This window comes from Sciurus vulgaris, assembly GCF_902686455.1.
Source record: "Sciurus vulgaris genome assembly, chromosome: 13".
NCBI lineage: Eukaryota > Metazoa > Chordata > Mammalia > Rodentia > Sciuridae > Sciurus > Sciurus vulgaris.
The window spans coordinates 14,653,733-14,675,450 of NC_136474.1; the positions used below are offsets into that span (position 1 = coordinate 14,653,733).

The window sequence follows — 21,718 nt, forward strand, 5'->3', positions numbered from 1 at the left end:
TTATTAAAGTGCTTAAAAAGCAAATTTATTTTAGAATTTATACCAAAAGCACATTCAAAACACATGTTATTATGGTACGGGAATGCAGGAAGCCCAACCTAAAAGTTAAAACAGTCTCAATCACTTGATGATAATACAGTCTGCCTCTTTTTTTTGGTACTGAAGATTGAACCCAAGGGTGCTTAACCACTGAGCCATATTCCCAGCCCTTTTCATCTTTTGTTCTGAGACAGTCTCACTAATCACTAAGCTACTAAGGGCTTTGCTAAATTGCTGAGGTTGGCCCAAGTTGCCATCTTCCTATCCAAGGCTCCCGAGTCGCTAGGATTACAGGTGTGTCCCACTATGCAAAGTGTACAGTCTGTCTCTTAGTATGTGCTTCATAGTGCATCTCAAAAATTTAAAATTACAAGCAATTTTCTCTCTTGATAGCTTTATGTGTAATTGTGGCAACAGATAAAAAATGTCAATTCTTATTTTACTAATTTTTTAAATCATGTCATCTCACAAGAAAACACCTGATTATCATTTTCCATGAAAACTGATAGGATAATATTTCCAAATTTTTGAAACAAGTTAAATCATAAATATTCACTATATGTAAAAATAAAGCAATAACTTTGTTTTATGTTTTTAAAACATTTAATTTACAGTAGTGAATGATGAAAAGAATTAAACAGAACTTTTGCTGAGGCTGGCTTTGAACTCGAGATCCTCTTGCCTCAGCCTCCCCAATCACTGAGGATTATAGATGTGTGCCACTGTACCAGGCTCCCAATACACTTTTATAATAATGAATATTTATAAATTACTGTTGTTATTAATATTTATGCTTTCATGGGATTACTGATTTCCTACTGTTATTTCAAAGACTTCCCATAAATTTCTGGGAAGTCTCAAATATCCCCAGCGTGATGGGTAAACCACAAAAGTGGTAATTCAGAAAATGTATTTTTATATATGCAATAAACAAATCTTGTGAGGTTAATTTCTCCTAATGTCTGCAAAATAATTCATTCACCTATGAAAAATAATGATCACTTTGATTTTTACTATGGTTCAAACTTTTAGACATATACCTCTATGATTATTAATGTAAAGAAAACTGAGTAAATTTTATATTCATATTTAAACTACTGAATATCTGTAAACAAAGTAGCATTTATTAAAATAGAATATACACTTAATTTATACTAAATTCAACTAAGATTTTTTTACAAGCTTTTCATCCTTATACTTTAAATACATACATCATGATTTTTTTTTGAAACACTGTCAGGTCTATACAAAATTGAAATAAGACATCCAAATCAGATTATGACGCTAAAATTTAAAAAAAAAAAAAAAAAAAAAAAAAAAAACCCTCCAAACAGCTAGTAATATATAATGTGTAAAATTCCAGTAAAACACAGATATAATTCTTATGGAAATGTTAGTCCTATAATACAGAGCGATATTTACAAGCAAACATGATCCAAACAGCACATGCAGATTCAGGGTAAGTAAACACTCGGACGCGAACTGCCAGTCGCACTTGGTCTCCACGACAACAGATTATTTCTTCACAAAAAGGGGATCTGTTAGAAAGAAAATTTACTCAATTAAGAAGTGACCACAGGTTTTACTTTCTTATTTCCAACTAAGTCAGTATTTAAATACTTAACTAAATATTTAATAAGTATCTAAATATTTAAAAATCCTATCTTTGCTATCAATGGCTCAATAATTTTGGTTGAGCTATTCAAATTATAGACTCTTTCCTCATAGTCTATACACTAGACAAGATCAGAGATCCTCAACTGAGATTGGACCAAAATCATTGGGAAAATTATCCCAGACTATTTAGGGTTACATCAGACCTAACAAAATGTGTGGCAAGAAGGGTTAAGTCATTGCTCATGCTGTGCTGTCACTCCTAATAACTACCAGAATAACTCGTTTCTAAGATTTCTAAGGAAAAAAAGTGATACCTCCATAATGCCACCTTACCGGAGACATGTAGCAAATGCACGCCTTGCATTTCTATACACAAAATGTATTGGGAACCCTTTGAATGTGTGACCATCAGGCACCGCCCTCCTTATGGCATCCTGAAACTCTTCATTGCCTGCAGATATACTTGTGGTACGCTCGAATTCGTAAGAAGCCAAAGCTGGTGATAAAAGATAGGAAAGCTGGTCTTCCCAAACAGTTGTGAGGCCAAGATCCTACAAGATCAAGAGGAAACGAAAAAGTGAAGAACATTAATATTATACAAATCAACAAATAAAAATGTTGATTATTGGGCTGGGGAGGTAGCTCAGTTGGTAAAGTGCTTGCCTTGCAAGCACAGAGCCCAGGGTTTGATCCCCAGCACCGCAAAAAAACAAAAACAAAAACAAAAAAAAAAAAAAGTTGATTATTTTTTAATGGATGCCAAGAAAAGATTTTTAAAGTAACCAGTTTTTTAAAAATTTCCTATTAATCATCCTAAGAATGAATAGAAGTAAAAAAAGAGGAACTAACGGTTATCAGGTTTCAGTTCTTAAACAACCAAAAAACATTCAATATAATGATGTTCATGAAGGTTTTATATCCTGTACTTTTAAAACATGTACTAGAGGCGGCCACATGGAATAGTCCTAATATGAAGACACAGCAGAGTCAATGAATTTGGAGATCATATTTTATTTAACTTTAGAGAGTTTAATAAGACTGAATCTGCCTAGAATAAGTTATACACTATGTATGCATAATGTGTCAAAATACATGCTACTTTCATATATTTCTAAAAAGAAAAAAGACTGAACCCATATCAATTCACTTGCAGTACATGAGAAAAAACAAATTAATGATACATTATAATTAAACTCAGTATTTAGTAAGCACTTACTCTGTAAAATGCTCTTTTATACCATAAGAGAAAAAAAGACAACCAGCTATAGGTCCTTAGGGAGCTTAAAGCATGTTTCTATGGAATGTTAAAGGCAATTATGGTTTCATTTGTACACAACACATGATTTAAAAAACATACATTTACAAACAAAAACTTTTCAAACTTCTAAATCTTCTGATAACCATAATGTATCTTTATTAATTTCTAACTTAACATTAAAGGTTTTTGCTCATCACAAAGGTTTATGATCAACTACACTTTTCCTGTGGCAAAATGGGAACCTCACTTTCTAGTTCACAGATACCATTAAAGATAATATCAACACTGGCATCTGTTTTGCCTAGATGGATGTATATAAAATGATATCCTCTCCCAGTAGCTCAGGAGGCTGAGACGAGGATCGTGAGTTCAAGGCCAGACTCAGCAACTTGGCGAGGCCCTAAGCAACTTAGTGAGACCCTGTCTCCAAATAAAATATTAAAAGGGCTGGGGATGTGGTTGATCAGTGGTTAAGGGCCTCTTGGTTCAATCCTCTGTACCAAAAACAAAAATAAAAAGCACAAAAAAGTTCAATACATGAACAAATGAAAAAGGTATGAACTACAACTATTCTGACATTGATTACCTTCCTGTGTTCTGACACCAGGAGCCTCAGTTGCATTTCTATTTCATTACTTGTGACAGACGCATCAATTGTGGATGCACACAGAGGTGGGAAGGGAGGAAGGGATGTTGTTGCTCCTGGAGCACACACAGATTTAATTGCTTCTTCACTCATGGGTTTCCATTTGGATTCATCATTCAAATCAAATATACAGGTTTCTACTGCGTCAGAGGGTTGACAATTTCCAAGGAACATCTGATGATTGAAAACACAACCAATTGTTCGATATGGGTACAATGGTTTGGCCTGTTCGGCAAGTGGAGGCTCATCAGGATTGGTAGGTTTGTGAATGTACCTAAAAAAAATTAAATTATAAATTTTACATACTGAAAAATTTAAAACTGCAGACAGCATCTTACTGAGGGAAAAAAACTAGTCTAACACATAAGACCATAGCCACCCTGAAGGACTAAAGTTTAATACTTGTTTTTTCTTTGCATATTTTCACAATCTGATTACTCTGTATTAACTGCATGAACATCTTATAATATAGAAACCAAACTGTATTCACCTAACAATATGATATATTCTATGTCTACTGTCAATATCAAAAAAGTTTATCTCGTATAATACAATTAGAATAAAAGCTATATATTAGCAGGCATGACTAACCAAAATGATTATTAGCCAGGAAGAATGAAGACCCAGGGAAACAAGAAGGCAATCCAGGGCTATGTCTTTATAACATTCGGCATTTAAAGATGAGATGATGGGGCTGGGGTTGTAGCTCAGTGGTAGAGCTCTTGCCTAGTACATGTGAGGCACTGGGTTCAATCCTTAGCATCACAGAAAATAAATAAAGGTAGTGTGTCCATCTACAACTAAAAAAAAATTAAAACAAATAAATAAAGATGAGATGAGGGAAACCGAGAAAGACCATCCAGAAAGGAAGAAGGATAGAAGCTAAGGAGAGAATGTTCCAGAAAAGAGGGAGTGCTTGAGTTTTTTAAACAAAAAACTGAAATAAACCCTAATTGTAAATACTAAAAGTACTTTAACAAACCATAACAAATTCTGGTAATTGTACAATGAAATAAAAATATAAGTGCCAAGATATTAAATGAAAAAAAAAAATCCATTGTACTTATTTTCAGATCTAGGTATGATTGTCAGAAAAAAAGTGTGCCAATTATATAAAACTAAAAGTCACTATGAGCTAGGTGAGGTAATCCCAGGGCTCAGGAGGTTGAGGCAGGAGGATTATAAGTCCAAAGCCAGACTCAGCAAAATTGCTAAGCAACTCAGTGAGACCCTGTCTCTAAATAAAATACAAAATAGGGCTGGGGATGTGGCTCAGTGGTTGGGTGCCCCTGAGATGAATCCTCGCTACCAAAAAAAAAAAAATCACTATGATTTGTGATTTGTTTTTTAACAGTATTATGTCAGGAAAGATTTCTTTTTAGGGGCACAGACTTTCATGGAGTTTTTACTTAGCTGCCATAATTGAAGTAATTTCTTACAGTCTCCAAAAAGTTTCTAATAACTAAAATTATAAACATGAACCATCAATATAAACAAAAACTATTATTTTAAAATATTTAGGGCTGGGGATGCAGTTCAGAGGTACAGTGCTTGCCTAATGCATTTGAGGCTTGGATTGATCCCAAACACCACAAAAATCAACTAATTAAAACTACTGATACCTTCATTTTATAATCCCTGTAAATGGAGTTGACTTACCTGTGTCCTGTTAAACTCTCCCAAAAAGTGATGGTTCCATCAGTTCCACAAGTCATAACCCATGCATGAGGTACTGCTTTTGCCTTAGTCCCAACACAGACAAAGGCTTCTAACCCATATCCAAGAAGAAGGCTGCACAGAAGGTTTGCATGATCTTCACAGTCACCCTAGAGGAGAGAATGAATTAAAAGTACTTTCTTTATATTGTTGCCTCATTTAATATTTGTTGCACTAATACAATCAAAATTTTTAACAAATTTTTTCTTTTTCAATCATTAGTTCAGTATTAAATTGCAAGAATGGGGGGAAATATACTAATTTTGGAAGGGCCTAAATTGTTTTATTTTTTGCAGAATGTATTTTTTTACCTTTTTTTTTTTTTAATTTAGTTTTTTTGTGTGTGTGGTGCTGAGGATCAAATCCAGTGCCTCACACATGTCAGGCAAGTGCTCCACCACTGAGCCACCATCCCAGCCCCCCTGAATTATTTTACAAAGTTAGTGTTCAGGGGTTGGGAACATGGCTCAATGGTACAGTGCTTGCCTAGCATGTATGAGACACTAAATAGGATCCCCAGTGCCACAAAATAAATTAATTTAAAAAATTAAGTTCTCACAGATATAATAATCATAATGTACACTTAAAAGGCGGCACTTAGATTCAGAAGTTTACAAAGAACTCATACAAATCAGGAAGATTTTAACAAATGAATAGCTAAAGGACATGAATAAGGAAGTTGACAAATCATACAGCAGAAAATGTAAATAAATGGAAAAACTAATGATTTTGTGGCATCTGTATATAATTTCAAGGAAATACATATGTAGGAAAAACTGGGAAAAGAATAATAAAATGACAACAATCTATTATTAAGTTAGGTTATACTTCATTCTCCCCGTTTTCCAAATTCTCTTTGCTATGGTTTTATTTCACAATTTAAAAAAATTATGAAGACTGCACATAGAAAATATTTAATATGTTCTGTGGAAAACTATAAAAATAACAATATGGCTACAATTATGTAAATATATGTATTTGTATACTGAAATACTACAGGTAACATGCAAAGTAAAAAAAACTTTTTGTTATTGTAGTACTGGGGATGGAACCCAGGGCCATGCACTTGGTGGGCAAGTGCTAGCTACCATTGAGCTACATCCCCAGCCCTGAAAATAACAAGTCGAATGTTAGAAGGAAGAATGCTTCCTTTCCCCTCGAAATTTTAAATTACTGGCTCCCCATTGTTTGTTTTGTGGTGTTGGGGATGGAACCAAGGGCCTTATGCATTCTAAACAAGTGCTATTTTATAGTTATTAAAATTGACTTCAAACAACCTTTTAGATCCTGAGGTTTGGTTACAAAAACAAAATTTACAATAATTTTTAAAAATTCATTCATAATATCAAAAAACTGGAAGCACAAGTTGGCCAAAAGAAACAGTTCCTACAACTGGAACTCAAGAAAATGTGAAATGACCATTAGAAGATGGAAATCACAAAAATGTACCAAACATTATACTTATAATTGTGGAAATTATGGAAATTTATACTTATATTATGGAAAAAGCAACATACCTCCAAAAAAAAAAAAAAATATAAAGAGATGGTAAGTTTGGAAAAGAATTAGCAGTTTCTGAAGTTTCACCTTTACTATCGTAAGGCTTTTTTATAAGACTGAATAATTTTTAAGCTTCTCCTTTACGATGTACCTTGCCTTTAAATATTAAAGCAATCAAGCTAGCATGGTGGTATATGCCTGCCTGTAATCCCAGCAGCTCAGGAGGCTGAGGCACAGGATCACAAGTTCAAAGTCAGCCTCAGCAACTCAGCAAGGCCCTAAGCAACTTAGCCAGATCCTGTCTCAAGAAAGAAAGAAAAAAAAAAGGCGGGGCGGGGGGGGGGGGCAGCTCCACTGGGCATGTGGTTCAGTGGTAAAGTGCCCTCTGGGTTCAATCACCGGTACCAAAATAAAAAGGTGATTATTTTCTTTACAAAATAATTATAGACATAATTGTGAATACATTATTTCTATTACATTTGAAATTTTGAAAAAGACCATAAACATAACTTTTGGGAACTAGAGCTTAGAAATAAATCTCACTTTTTTTGCTAAGTAAAGTTAAATGTTCTTTAACCGTCTTTAATAAAGGGCTGCGGACACAGTCAAGGCGGAGAGCACCTCTTGGTTCAATCCCCAGCACTACAAACCAACAACAAAGACAAACAAAAACCCATGCATCATTTTTCTGTCTTATCAACATCATCCAAATCCATGGAAGAAAGAAAAAAATCTTTCTTCCACAGACTGAGCTTTACCTAGAATAACCATACTATTTATACAACCTCAGAATAAGTAAAACTGTTTCAAAACAATAACAGATGAAGGAAAGTTCTCTTTTTTTCCTGTTTCGATAGAACTAAATGTTATACTCTTATTTGTTCATTATGTTATCATCATTTTTAGAGTTCAGATGACTAGGGGACATCCCATAATCTGTTTACTTACTAAAAGTGAGTCATTAAAAAATTTTAACATTACCAAATTATACACATCTTTAATCACATGCTGTGTTTAAAACTAAACAAAAATACAATGGAATCCAAGATTTTTTTTTTTTCATATTCATTTTGTACTGCCATTTTCCGTTTTAAAATATATATTAACACAAGAATTGTACCAGAAGACCATAGTTCTGGTCATGAGGCTGTCTCCAATTCACTCTATAGCTTGGTTTCTGACTAGTACTTACACATCCTTACCTTGCAGAAATCACAATGTTACACAAGAAAACTGTGAGAAAACAAAGATGCTAAGATTCCTTCTGCATGTATTGAGACAATGAAATGTTTATGGCAAATGGAAGAATGAGATTTTCTCATTCAAGTTAACAGTATGTACATTTTTTTCCTAAGGTCACTCTTTTACAAGTGTACTTTAAGTTCAGAGTAACTATGATGTACTTGCTACTTAATTCTACTATGTGTGTATGATACCTTGTTTCTACAGAGAAAGGCCAGCAGAGTGCACCACTGTTCCTGTTTACCTCCTCCTCCAATAACAGGGGCTCGTTCATAACCAAGGACATTAACAAATCTTGCTGCCTGCCGTGGAGTATCCAGAAGCCGGCCAGCTCGAAGTGGTTTAATGTAGGAACAGACAGGTCTATTTATTCCATTTTCATCCTGGAAGAAGAGGATGAGAACATCATCTGTAATGATAGATTATCATCCCCCAATTTTAGCTTTTTTTTTTTTTTTTTTTTAAGAATACATGAATGTGAGATAAAATAACTCTATATACCATTTATTGTTAACCTTAAATCCAGCACTATGCTGCTAAGAACTGTCCATATAATCTCCTTTCATTCTCATCTGTATTATTTTCATTTCATAGATAAAAAAAGAGAAGCTACATCTAACACACAACAGTCAGGATTCAAACCCTAAGCTGTCTGGCTCCAAAGCCTATGACAGCTGGGCAAGGTGCTGCACACCTGTAATCCCATAGGCTAAGGATGTTCAGACTGGAGGATTACAAGTTCAAAGCCAGCCTCAGCATCTTAGCAAGACTTTCATATTACCAAACAGAATTTAATATGTATCCTGACAGAACAAATAATTCCTCTGATTGGCTGATCTAACAATGATCAGAGCTTATTGCTAATTTGTTTCCATTACAGCATCCCACTTCAGAGATCCTCAGGAAATGTTCATTTGTTAACCAAGTCAACTGAAAGTTCAATTTTAAAAACCATTTTATGAAAATGCCTTTCATCCTACCTCTTAATGCTTGTGGAAGTAACTACTGTGTGCGTAACAGTCTCTCCTGACTGAGAGGAGTTAACATCACCAAGGCACACACATTCCTTAATTTCACAGTTACTGCCACAGTGATAAAAAAGGACTGGCTGGCTGGTCAAGGTCTGGAGACCTATCACTTTTTAAAAATTTTTTTTTAAATTTTATTCTAATTAGTTTTACATATGATAGTAGAATGCATTTGGGTATTTTGATTAATCATACATAAATGGAGTATAACTTCTTATTTTTCTGATTGTACACGTTGTAGTATCACATCAGTCATGCAGTCATACATGTACAGGAGGTAATAATGCCTGTTTCACTCTACCATCCTTTCTGCCTCCACAACCCCTTCCTTGCCCTTCACTCCACTCTACCTAACCTAAAGTTAACTCTATTCTTCCCTAGGACCACCTCCGCCCCCTTATTGTGAACTAGGCTCCACAGTTTAGCTACTGTGAAGTGAGCTGCTATAAACATTGATGAGGCTGAATCTCTGTAGTATGCTGATTTTAAGTCCTTTGGGTATAAATCAAGGAGTGGGATAGCTGGGTCAAATTGTGGTTCCATTCCAAGTTTCCTGAGGAATCTCCACACTGCTTTCCATAATGGTTGCACCAATTTACATTCCCACTCTTGACCCTGGCAGGGCTCCTCAGAGACAAAACCCAACTCAGCCGACAACGATCAGAAGTGCTGATCTTTCTATATCACAAAGACATCATTTCTCCAGAATAATCCTGCACCTCAGCAAGGAAAAAAAGCTCACGTATCCCTTACACTTGATTATTATACACATCTGATCATAAATTGTTACACAATCCAGAACAAAACATTTCACTCATTCATTTTCACTCATTCTGACAGTTCTCAACTCTGATTGCCACCAATTTTTTAAAACAAAATTATTCTAATTTTAGGGGAAAGTGGAAAACTATTATTTGGTTTTCTTTTACATTAATACAGCATTACTAATTAGTGTAGTATGGGAATATTAAGTTCTGAAATCACAAGCAGAACATTAAAAGGATATAACATTTTCTTAAAACTTATTAGCCTTAAGGTTCAATTTCTATAACTTAATTTAAAATTTCTTCCACTAAAAATTTCAAAAGATGTCATTTAAATGAATTGCTGTTGTACTGTACTAAAACTAGCTAGTGAGGGAGAAAAGGAACAAAGGATTACCAAGTATATAATAATCATGGTGGGTCCACAGATCTTTGGTTAGGTAAAAATAATGAACCCAGTTCTGTTTTTACAAAGTCACTAATGAAAAGAAAAGGGCAAGTACCTGAACAACAGATTTATCTGCTATCAACAATAGCATCTTGGAATACAAGATATATCATCATGTTTCATTATAACAATATTTAATATATTATCTATAAATCCCCATATATTATTTCTCTTGAAAATTTCAAAATTTCAACTTCTCAACCTGCACTATCCAATAATAAAGTTTTTTCCATTTTTAAATTCATTGATTTAAAAAAATTTCAATACATAAAAATTATACTTATCTATATATATCTTATTTACTAATTTTATGGTGAAAACATTCAAAATTCTTTATTCTAGCTTTTAAAAATTTACAGTACATTATTATTATCTTCAGTCAATCCACTGTGCAATACAACACCAGAATTTCATCCTAAATTTTAATTACTAAATTTCAGTTTAAGTTTCATTAGCCACATTCTGAGTTCTCTACACATGGCTGCGAGAGCCCAAAGCAGACAAAGAACACTGCCATCTCTGCAAAGCTCTACTGCATAATACTGCTGTAAACTCATTTCCTCTTGGGCCTGGAAGGAATAAATTCTTGTTCGGCCATGTATAATTTTCTAGTTTAAAACTATGGTTCTAAGCAGGACACGGTGGTAAATGTCTGTAATCCCAATCACTCAAGAAGCTGAGGCCAAAGGGTGGCAAGTTTGAGACTAGCCTTAGCAACTCGGCAAGACCCTAAGCAACTCAGTGAAACCCTGTCTCAAAATAAAATAAAAAGGGCTAGAGATGTGGTTCAGTGGTTAAGTGCACCTGAGTTCAATCAAAAACAAAACACAACACAATACTATGGTATTAATAATTAGATTGACTGCCTTAAATACCTGTTCTTCCTTAATTTCACAGATAGTTAAATATGGGAAGAAGCACTGGGAATACCTTAGGACTAAATAAAACAGGCACTTTAATTACTCTACATATACATAAAGAGGTGGCACACAGCACAAATACCTAGTCATAAATGCAATTTAATGTTGACTATGCCAGGACCAAGGAGTTGCCATTTGATCTTATGAAAGACTCTACTACTTATTCATTCGCACTGTTTACAAAGACAGGGAACACCTGACCACTTGACAATCTGATATGATTATCATGAGATTAAATGAACTTACTGGTTCAATTCTTTTGACAATGAATTTTAAGAGGTAGAAAATTTGTTCAATTTTTTTTTTTTTTTTTTTCTTGCGGTGCTGGGGATTGAACCCAGGGCCTTGTGCTTACAAAGGCAAGCACTCTACCAACTGAGCTATATTCCCAGCCCTGTTCAATATTTCCTAAAAGAAAATTCCAGTTCCTTAATTTCCTTAGCTGCATATCAACTTCCTCCTCCTCCTTGTCCCCCCGTCTCCCCACACCCTGATGTTGGGGATCAATTCCAGGGTTGCCTTCTTACTATTGCTACTACTACTGAGCTACATCCCCTAGTCCATTGCCCTTTCTCTGTAATCTGTCATTTATCTGATCCACTTCTTGAATCCTCTCTGGTCCCAGACTCCACATCAGTGAAAATCTGCAATTCGACTAAAAAGCAGGAAGCTACTTATATTTTGATTGGTTTCTCCATGCCCTTGTGATGACATCAGCACTATCTTACCTACGCAGTCATTTAAAGCACGGACAATGTCTCTGTGAAGTCAGAAGCCATCTCCCTCATTCCCACCACTAGACAACCAGGGACTCTCATTCCCAAGTTCCCCATCTAGATACTGAACCATTTTTCATTTGTACCAACATCCAGGAAGAACAGGGTAAGCTAGGATCTGAGAAATAAGTCAAAAAAATACCACATTATACTTATATACAGAAGCATCTATATGCAGTTGAACATATGTGAAATATTTGAATGGCTCCTCAAAAGTTATAATAAATATAGAATCATACTACACAGTTTATAATGGCTTCTTAAAGAGAAAATGGACTTAAGACTCGGGAAAAACAGAGACAGAGATATATACAGATAGTCTTAGGCTTAGGATGATTTGACTTAACAATTTTTCCACTTTATTATAGTGTGAAAGCTAAGTGCATTCAGTAGAAACCATACTTCACATTTTCAACTTTGCGCTCCACACTAGGAATATGCAGTATGATACCATCTCTCAATGCTAGGTGGCCACAGGTCTCAATCAGACACATGACCACAAGGGTAAACACTCTGTGTTGCTAAGCTATGATGTACAGTATTTTAAAATGTATTAAATTTTCAACTTCTGATGGTTTTGGTTTATCAGGATATAATCCCAATTATAAGTCAAGAAGCATCTGTTGTTGGAATTCTGCAGTTGGCCATCAATGGGTCACTGAGAGATCTTGGTTATTCAGAATTACTGCATGTAACATTTTTTTAAAACCCAACTGAAAATAATCTATGTCCTGAACCTGTGTTCTGCACACAAGAGCTGCACTTACATAGAAATTGCAAAGTGTCCAAGTGGTTAATTATCTAACTTCTAAGTATTGTGCAAGGGTCAAGTTCAGGTTAAATAAAATATTCAACTACTTTACATCAAATAAATTCAGAAAGGGTTTTAAAAGCCTAATAAAAAATTGAAAGCAAAATAAAAGATTGTGTTATGCCACTAATCAGCACTGCATTTTACAAATAAACTTTCATTTACCTGGAATACATGCATTTTACAAGTACAAATTAAATAAAATTTATATATATAATACTAAATATCATATACAGGAATGAAATTTATCTAACAATATTTACCTGTGCAAAAATTTTCACCAGCCGTGAGTTGTGTGAGGGTCGAATTTGCAAATATTCTCTCCACCATTGCTTGGCATACACAAGAAATAACCGCTCTTTCTCTGCAGTTTTCTGACGTTCCAAGGCAAGCTTAAAATTTAAAAAACAATTTTTTTTTTTTTTTAAAATTTCTACTCCATCTCCTTGATTACCACAATGCATATATAACAGATCCACTTCTCTTCCCTCGTTTTTGCCTCATTTTTTGTCTTTGCCTCATTTGCAAGAGCCTGGACACTTCCTTGTTTCTATGACTAGCCATACTATTTGGTCTCCAGGCAATAGTCAAAGTAATCTTTTTATCCTCCCAAGACATGCAATTTATTGTTTACAAAATTACATTGTTATTTCCTTGTTTAAAACACTTCAATAATTTTCTACCACACTCTGGAGTACCTGCCTGGGCTGCCAAACTCTGGCATTGATCTCATTTTCTTCTCTTGCCCCATCCACACAGGGCCTTTGTTTCTGTCAGGGACTTTTGCTTGAAGCTACTATTCCCCATGCCTGGAATGCTCTGGCCTAGTGTGCTGCTCTTGCCAGCTGGACCTTTCCCTGCCCTAATAACTCACTCCCAGCATCCACTCTATCACATATCGCACATTTCACCCGTTACATTTCTCCACCTAACACCTTCTGCTATCTGGTATTTTGCTTATGGACTCATGTTTATTATTTGTCTTCTCATCAGAATCTAGGCTCCAAAGAGCAAGCTCTCTGCCTTGTGCACTGCTGCATCTTCAGCATCTAGAAAAGTGCCTGGCCTTTTTAAATATCTGTTTAAGATCAATAAGTATTTCTGACCTGAAAATGTTAACAATTGCAATTTTAAAGAAAAAATCTGAGAAATTATTAAAAATATATGAGAAATAGGAGAATAAACCTACGATACAGTCATTAAAAAACAAATATGACAACAGAAACATGAGAAATGCTTATAAAACAATGTTAAACATTAGAGCCCTTGGGACTGCGGATGGAGCTCAGTGGTAGAGTGTCTACACAGATGCCAGAAGCCTGGGGTTCAATTCCTAGTATGGGTGCACACGCACACACAAAACCCACTGCTTGTCAATATATTAAAAAGAAAATAGGACCCAAGTGTTTACTTCCTTATATATTATATAAACTTACGAGTAACATAAGTAAAACTTATACATTATGTATGTGTATGTACACATTTCTATTTATTTACCAGTAGTATCAGGTTAGTTCCCACTATGTAGTTTAAGGTGTATGTAACACAAATCTCAGATGCCAGAGATTAAAGGATGATGAGAGTTCAGAACTGAAGAAGCTGTTTCAGAAAGCAGAGTAGGATGCTGTTTACCTGGGGGAGAGGGGCTAGCAATGCAAAACTGAGAAACCAAAACCAATAACAAGACCCCAAAAAGCTCAGTGGTACAGCACTTGCCTAGCATGTGCAAGGCTCTGGGTTTGATCCCCAATATTGCAAAAATAATAATAAAAAGTAAATAAGACTAAGATACCACAAGACTATAAATAGAACAATATGAAAGGGTATGACTGAGTAAAAGCACAATTTCAGGACCAAAGTATGCAGTCAAGGAGGATCATGCCACAAGGCAGCAGAGGATCATGACCTGCAATGCAAAGACTAACAAGAAATGGGTGGTACATCCCACCTGAAGGGGTGGAGAAACCTGCTGGTCTCAGGTACCAAGAAGAAAGTGGCTCCTCAGAGACCTGACAGCAGAAGCAGGGAAGAAAGCCTCTCCAAACTTGCCACAAGTGCCAACCGCTAAGCACAGAACAGAAACAACATGACACCGATCTCTCAATAAACGTCTACAAAAGGAACACAAACCCCACCCTACTGAGGTTACTCCTTTATCTCCTTCAGTTCTGTAATCCTTATATTGTAATTCTGCTCGTTTCAAATATTCACTGCATTTACCAAAGCAGACCACAGATTTCCCTAGAAAAACAATCTTGTCATTTTCTCAATCTTTTTTAACCTTTGAATACTAATTTAAAAATACATGGCAATTTCAAAAAGGGAGTACTTTCTAAGGTCAACAGGTAAACATATTACAATGAAAACAAATATACAAAGAGAAACCAGGAATTACCTGTGTATTCACCACTTCTTGAGATAACGTCTGATTGAGTGGTGGATACATTTCAAGTTTTATATTTAAAATTCCCACAGAAACTTTTGATTCTGTGCCTATAAACATAAATAAAGATTTAGAACTTGGCAAGTTTCAGTACTATGTATTACATACACCAAAGTGTAACCAGAATAACTTAGCTTGGTGTTTTCCACTTAAATGGAATTAATATTTAACATTTCCTTTACCATTCACATTAAAAAATGAACAAAATCAGTTTTTATTTTTTACAAAGCATTTCTCTAGTTAGAAGAAGATTAACTATTTTCTTGGCTTTCTAATCACATTTTAAGAAATTTTTCTGATCTAATGGATTAGGGATTCTTAACTTTTAATCTTTATTAAATGCATCTCACCAACCAGACTTACACTAAACACAAAATCGATGCAACTGTTAATACCTCATTCTGTCTCCATGAATAAAAAAGTCAGAAAGCATTTTGTTCTCTTTGACATGTAGAATAATTCTCTTTTACCCTTTCTTATTATCACATCACACATGAATACAAATTTTTAATCCATGTCTAGACTTGAAGAATTAGAAAACAAATGTATTTCATACCCAAAGTATTTAATATTGCTTCAGTAAATCAGCATATGCTTGATTCCAGATCATTACTGTGATTATCATGTTAGGCCTATTTTTGAAGACAAATACCTGGGAATTTTTTAAAAATAAATTTCCTGCATAAAGAACACCTTTTTTCCCTTCTTTTTACTTAAGGAAAAACATTCTAGGTCTGATTTAAAAACCAAACCATTACTAAAGCTATGCTGTGCACTGGCCAGGTTTAACTCTGTGAAGAAGTTTCAATATCAAAGTAATTCCATTGTAAGTCATGCATAAAACATTGGTAGGTTTGGGATTTTGGGTTTTCCATTTTATTAGCAAACATACATAACAGGCAGTATGCAAGATTCCAAGGAGACAATGATAAAGAAGATAGGCATGAACTTTCCCCTCAAGGACTACTAGTTATTAATACTCACACTGAGCAAGTTATCACCTCTTCCAAATCTCACTTGCCCACTGTAAAATGCTGAGAGAAAAATGTACTCCATATTCTTCAGAAATCACTGGTACTGACTAGATGCACTGTATTTCAGCATATGCTAGAGAGGAGTAAGCTTTTTGCACACGCATATTTCTGTATGCCAAAAATCTTATTTTTCTTTATAGTCTCATACTTATTTGAGCAAATGAAAATCAAAAACCTTCAAAATTTCTATATTCAATTTCCAGGAAAAAAAATTTCTGTAAGGCAAGGCCGACTGACCAGTGCTATACTGGTATTATATGTCAAGATGTGCCCTAAGATTACAACTGGAATGCTAATGAAATTCTATTTAAGTTGGGCATGGTGGCATACATCTGTAATCCCAGTAGCTCAGGAGGCTGAGGCAGGAGGACTGCAAGTTGGAGACCGCCTCAGCAACTCAGGAAGGCAATAAGAAACTTAGTGAGATCCTGTCTCTAAATAAAAAGATATTTTAAAAAAGAACCTGGGGATGTGGCCCAAAGGTTAGGCACCCTGGGTTCAACTCCTGTTACCAAATATAAATAAAGAAGTAATTCTCTTTAACAGGCTTCCCTCTTGGCTTATAAGGAATCTCTAAGATATAAATATAAAATGTATATACAAACTGTGCCTATAAAAAGTAAGATTGACACTCATCATACCTACACCCATAAGCTCCACAGTCAGACTGGTTACTCCATTTTCTGAGCCCAAAACTGATCTCCATTCCAGAAAATAGGATGCTACTAAAGTGGTCTCACCAAATATGTCAGTTTTGATTAGCACCATATGAATTGGATCACTTATTGATAACATTGTTGTTGAATCAGCCATTCTAGTTCCATCGCCTAGCAACATAAGCCAAAAGAGAAAAAATATCACATTACATATTCATTAGACAATATAAAAGACAACTTTTATTGACAATTATACTAAATAAGTAACTCATATAAAACCAAAGAAAATAATTTTGTATGTCTTGGAAAAATGGGAATAAGAATACAGTCTGTCATTAACTTCTAAGAGAACTGGCAAATATGTGATATCATCCAGTTACTTAATGTATAGACAGTGCGAATTTGTTCTTTAAAGTACATAAAGCAAACACTACAATAAAATGCCATGTTTGACATCATTAATCCTTAAATTATCTTTTCTCTTCTTCTTCAAAAAAAATTTTTTTAAATTATGTTCATGGTGAGAATCTTACTCTTTTCTTTTTTTATTTGGTACTGGGAATTGAACCCAGAGGCAGCACTTTACCACATTATTATTTTGAGACAGGATCCCGCCAAGTAGCTGAAGATCTCACTAAGTTGCTGACACTGGCTTTGACATTGCAATCTTTCACCTCAGCCTCCTGAGTCTCTGGGATTATAGGCCCACACTACTGTGTCTGCCTACCTTACTCTCAACCTCTAGAAATTATCACTCTATTATCTACAGAAAACTGAAAAATATGTAATGCCTGGATCTAGAAATTTATCACATTAACGGCCTTTAACATTTTTTTACAGGGAAAAAACAATTTATGAGTGCATTCTCCATCTTAAAATCTAAACTTATGAAGATATAATTCTACAATTTTACTTACGTATAAAGCTATGTTGACAACTAAAATGTATAAAATACCTTTATAGGCCAAGCATAGTGGCACATACCTGTAATCCCAGCAGCTTGGGAGGCTGAGGTAGGAGGACAGCAAGTTCAAAGCCAGTCTCAGCAATTTAGTAGGGCCTTAAGCAATTTAGCAAGACCTGGTCTCTAAATAATACATAAAAAAGGGCTGGGGATGTGGCTCAGTGGTTCAGTGTCCCTGGGTTCAATTTTCAGTACACAAAAATAAATAAATAAAATAAAATGCCTTTATATACATGCAAACTTTGACTTTTTTTTTTAATTTTAAAACTATATTTTATTTAACCCAGTAAATCCCAAGGAGTATCTTCTCAATAAATACTCAATATAAAAATTATTGATGATTTTTCCAAACTTTGACTTTTAAGTTACATAACTGTAAGGATCATGTCTCATTCTCCATTACATCCCCAGCAATTGCCTAGCACAGTAATATGCACATGATAGGCACTTAAGTGTTTATAACTAAAGAACTGATAATTAAAAGTCAAAAAATAATCTATAAGGAAAATTACTAGCAAACAGAATAAAACAAGGTGGGTAGAAGTCATTTAAATAAAAAAACAGCAGTACACGAAAAAATAAAAGATTAGAAAGATTCATCCATTAAAAAAAATCTCCTCTTACTAGGTGTGGTGGCACATGCCTGTAATCCCAGCATCTCTGGCAGCTGAGGCAGGAGGACTGCAAGTTTAAAGCCAGCCTCAGTAACTTAGTGACAGCCGGTCTCTAAATAAAAATATTAAAACAAGGGCTGGGGATGTGGCTCAGTGGTTGAGTGCCCCTGGGTTCAATCTCAGGTACCCCCCACCCCCCAAAAAACCTCTTCTTACAGGGAAAGCTGTAGTTGTTCTGCAATAAAACCTGACAAAGATTTACTCGATTAAACGTCTTTCTCGTTCCTTACCTAAGCTTTCTCTGTGTACTTCAAGTAAAAAGCCATCATGAAAATCCGGTTCGCAGGCACATGGAACAGGTTTAGAACGAAAACGTTGGTTCCGATAATGTAAACATAAAGTAAAAGTTGAACAAACTTGTCCTGGTAAAGGTTCGGGTTCTTGAAGATGTTCCAAGAAAGCTTTTCCACCCAAAACCTGAAGGTAAAGATACCTCCGTGTTGGATCAATATTAGCTGTAAAGTGTAGCAATATATATGAGGAAACTGCCAAATAACTTAGACTGTGATCAAGACATTAGGAAACAATAACTTGACTGAAATAAAACCTAATACTAAAAAAAAGAAGGCAACAAATTTACTATAGAGCAAATCATTAGCACTCTGACAAGAGATATGGAATACAATATCCTTTTCTGAATTTACATTCTGGCTACTTCCTCCCAGCAGGAAAGGAATCAGAGCCAAGGTTCCCTGTTCACTGCTTTTTTAGCTGCTTATAAAACATTCCTCTGCCCCATAAACCAATTCACACAGTTATCAACTTAACAAGTATATGTCAAATAATTATGTTACCATTAAAAAGCAAAGTTGTAACGTTTTTATAAAATATCTTAAAACATAAGAAACCAGTGTTCTTGGTTTCACATCTACTTGCTACATATGAAATCTGATACACTACATACAAAATGGAATCCAAGTTTAGACAAACTAACCATAAAATTTTAAGTGTTTCATTTTGGTAAACAATTACTGAGTATTTTTCTATTAAATATCAAACACTATAGTGCTTTAATACCCATTAATAACCATAACTAAATTAATGTTAAATACATATGTATATATACATACTTTTTTTTAGTGTTGATTGTTTATCAAAACCAACAGGTTGTTTTGGAGAGGAAGGAAGTTCTTGATCAACATTGTCCTAAAAAGCAGGATAACAAAAATGAAAACAATTAGAAAACAAAAATTATAGTTAGGTAAGAACATGACAATCATTAAAACCAAAAGTAGGCAGCATAAGACCCCTCCAAAAAAAAAGAAAACCCAAAACTTTATGTTCCTAGTATAATGAAAATACCTAAAAATATCTGCATAAAAGATGGTAAAACTGGTTATTCCTAAAGTGCAAATTGCCTGTAAGTCTTACCATTCACAGATTGTGAAAAAACAAATTTTTTTTTTTTTTTTTTTTTTTTTTTTGCGGTGCTGGGGATTGAACCCAGGGCCTTGTCTTGCAACTGAGCTATATCCCAGCCCCCTAAAACAAATTCTTAACACTGTAAACAAGGTTAAACTTTCTCTAAACCTTATATAATAGTGGCTTAGGATTCCACCATGAACTGGTTTTAATAAAGTGACATTCATATAGCAGAGACTTTTAATAGGTCAATTTTTTTTAACAAATGGGTTCATAAACCTCAAAAACCAAAAAAGGATGCTGTACAAAAAGACTTAATTCCCTGCTGTATTATGAAGTCCATTCTATTTTTACATTATACTACCCAGATATTGAGGTCAGTTTCTCATTATTGCCTCATTTTCAAAAGAGGGCCTACTTACTAATGTACCAAGAGGCTATCATCCCATTTTGACCTATATATATCAAAAGATTCCAGAGCTCTTATGTAGTCCAGCATTTTCTTTAAAAACTTTCACAACAGATTTTCTTTAAAATAACAACCTAAAAGAGTTATAAAACAATCTTGGAAAAAAGCACTTTGTCAAATGGGGAACTAATTTGACTAAAGGATGTGTACTTAAGACTACTTATGTAAAGAAAAACAAAAGAAAATACTGTTGTGCAGAAAAAGGAACATGATGTATAACTCAAGTTTCATTGATATAAAATGCTATTTGCCATACTCAAAGCTGAAACTAAGCTAATAGTAGACAGAATGGCTTTAAAGTGATCTTACTAAATTAAGGGAGAGGACCCAAATACAGTCCGTTTAAAGAGTTATGCATGATTAAATACATTTCCAAATTTTTCCCCTAACATGACTCACAGTAACAAAATTAAGTTCTTTCATCACATCATCAATGATTCCTCGACGTCTAAGGGCTTTTATCAAATCTTCTGTCGATAAATGTTGCTGATCAGGGGCCAATTCTTCCCGTATAGTCTCAGCAAGGATCTCTCTTATTCTGCCGTGGACATCCATCTACGCAGAAAATTCCAAGAGTAACTCTCAACATCACAAAGCAGTCAGGCGCTGCTTCCCCAGCCTCAGGCTTCTAAGGCTAACGGTGAGCGACGGTGAGCAGGGCAAACTGCGAACGCGGGAACCCCGGCCAGCGCTCTCCCCGCGCCCCAGCACCACAGCCAGCCTTTCGGGCGGCGGACAGAGCCACCCAGCCGTAGGCGCTCAGCCCGGAGACCCGCAGGCCAGAGCCGGGCGTCCCTGACCCTCGCCCCGCCCGGGCGGCGGTCGCCGGACCCCGGCCAGAGCTCGGCCGCGAGCGCAGCGCCACGCAGGTGGTTCTTCGGCGCTGGCTGCACCTGCCCGGCGCTGGGGAGGCGCGGAAGTGCCAGCGGACCGGCCGCAGACGGGCTCCGTGCCCACTTCAGGTTCAGAGAACGCCCTGGCCGCCCCGCCGCCCCGACCCGCCCGGGCCGCGCGCCGGCACCTTGCTCAGCTGCTGGTGGATGAGCTGCTTCAGCTCCGACGCCTTCTCCGGAGGCAGCGACATGCTGGCGGCCGGCCGGGGAGCGTCAGTGGCGGCCGCAGCACAAAGCGGCTCAGCCGCCCGCCTCGCGCGGGTCCCGCGGGACGCGACGCCGCGTCAGGCCGACCCGGCGCTGGGCGGGAACCCGGCTGCTGCCGCGCAGCCGCCAACTGTTTTCAAACGGCGCCGGACCCGGGGCTGCCCGCCGCGCTGCCTGTTCCGCGCTCGCCGCCCAGTCCCCCCGCAGGCCCCGGTCCCGCCGCCCCCGGCCACCCCGGGCCCGGTCGCTGC

The 21,718-nt window shown here is 36.1% G+C and overlaps 1 protein-coding gene across 1 annotated transcript; it reads right to left on the minus strand.

The window, feature by feature from the left end:
• Positions 1-21,582, minus strand: CEP76 (centrosomal protein 76). Its single transcript, XM_079108854.1, has 12 exons — positions 21,389-21,582; positions 20,767-20,922; positions 19,607-19,682; positions 18,767-18,991; positions 16,884-17,069; positions 15,161-15,258; positions 13,029-13,157; positions 8,213-8,401; positions 5,220-5,386; positions 3,501-3,834; positions 1,990-2,207; positions 1-1,577 (listed from the first exon to the last, which is right to left on the minus strand). Exons 1-12 carry the CDS (start codon positions 21,449-21,451, stop codon positions 1,439-1,441), a joined length of 1,980 nt encoding a protein of 659 aa, XP_078964980.1. The 5' UTR covers positions 21,452-21,582; the 3' UTR covers positions 1-1,438.
• Between the last annotated feature and the right edge of the window lie 136 nt (positions 21,583-21,718).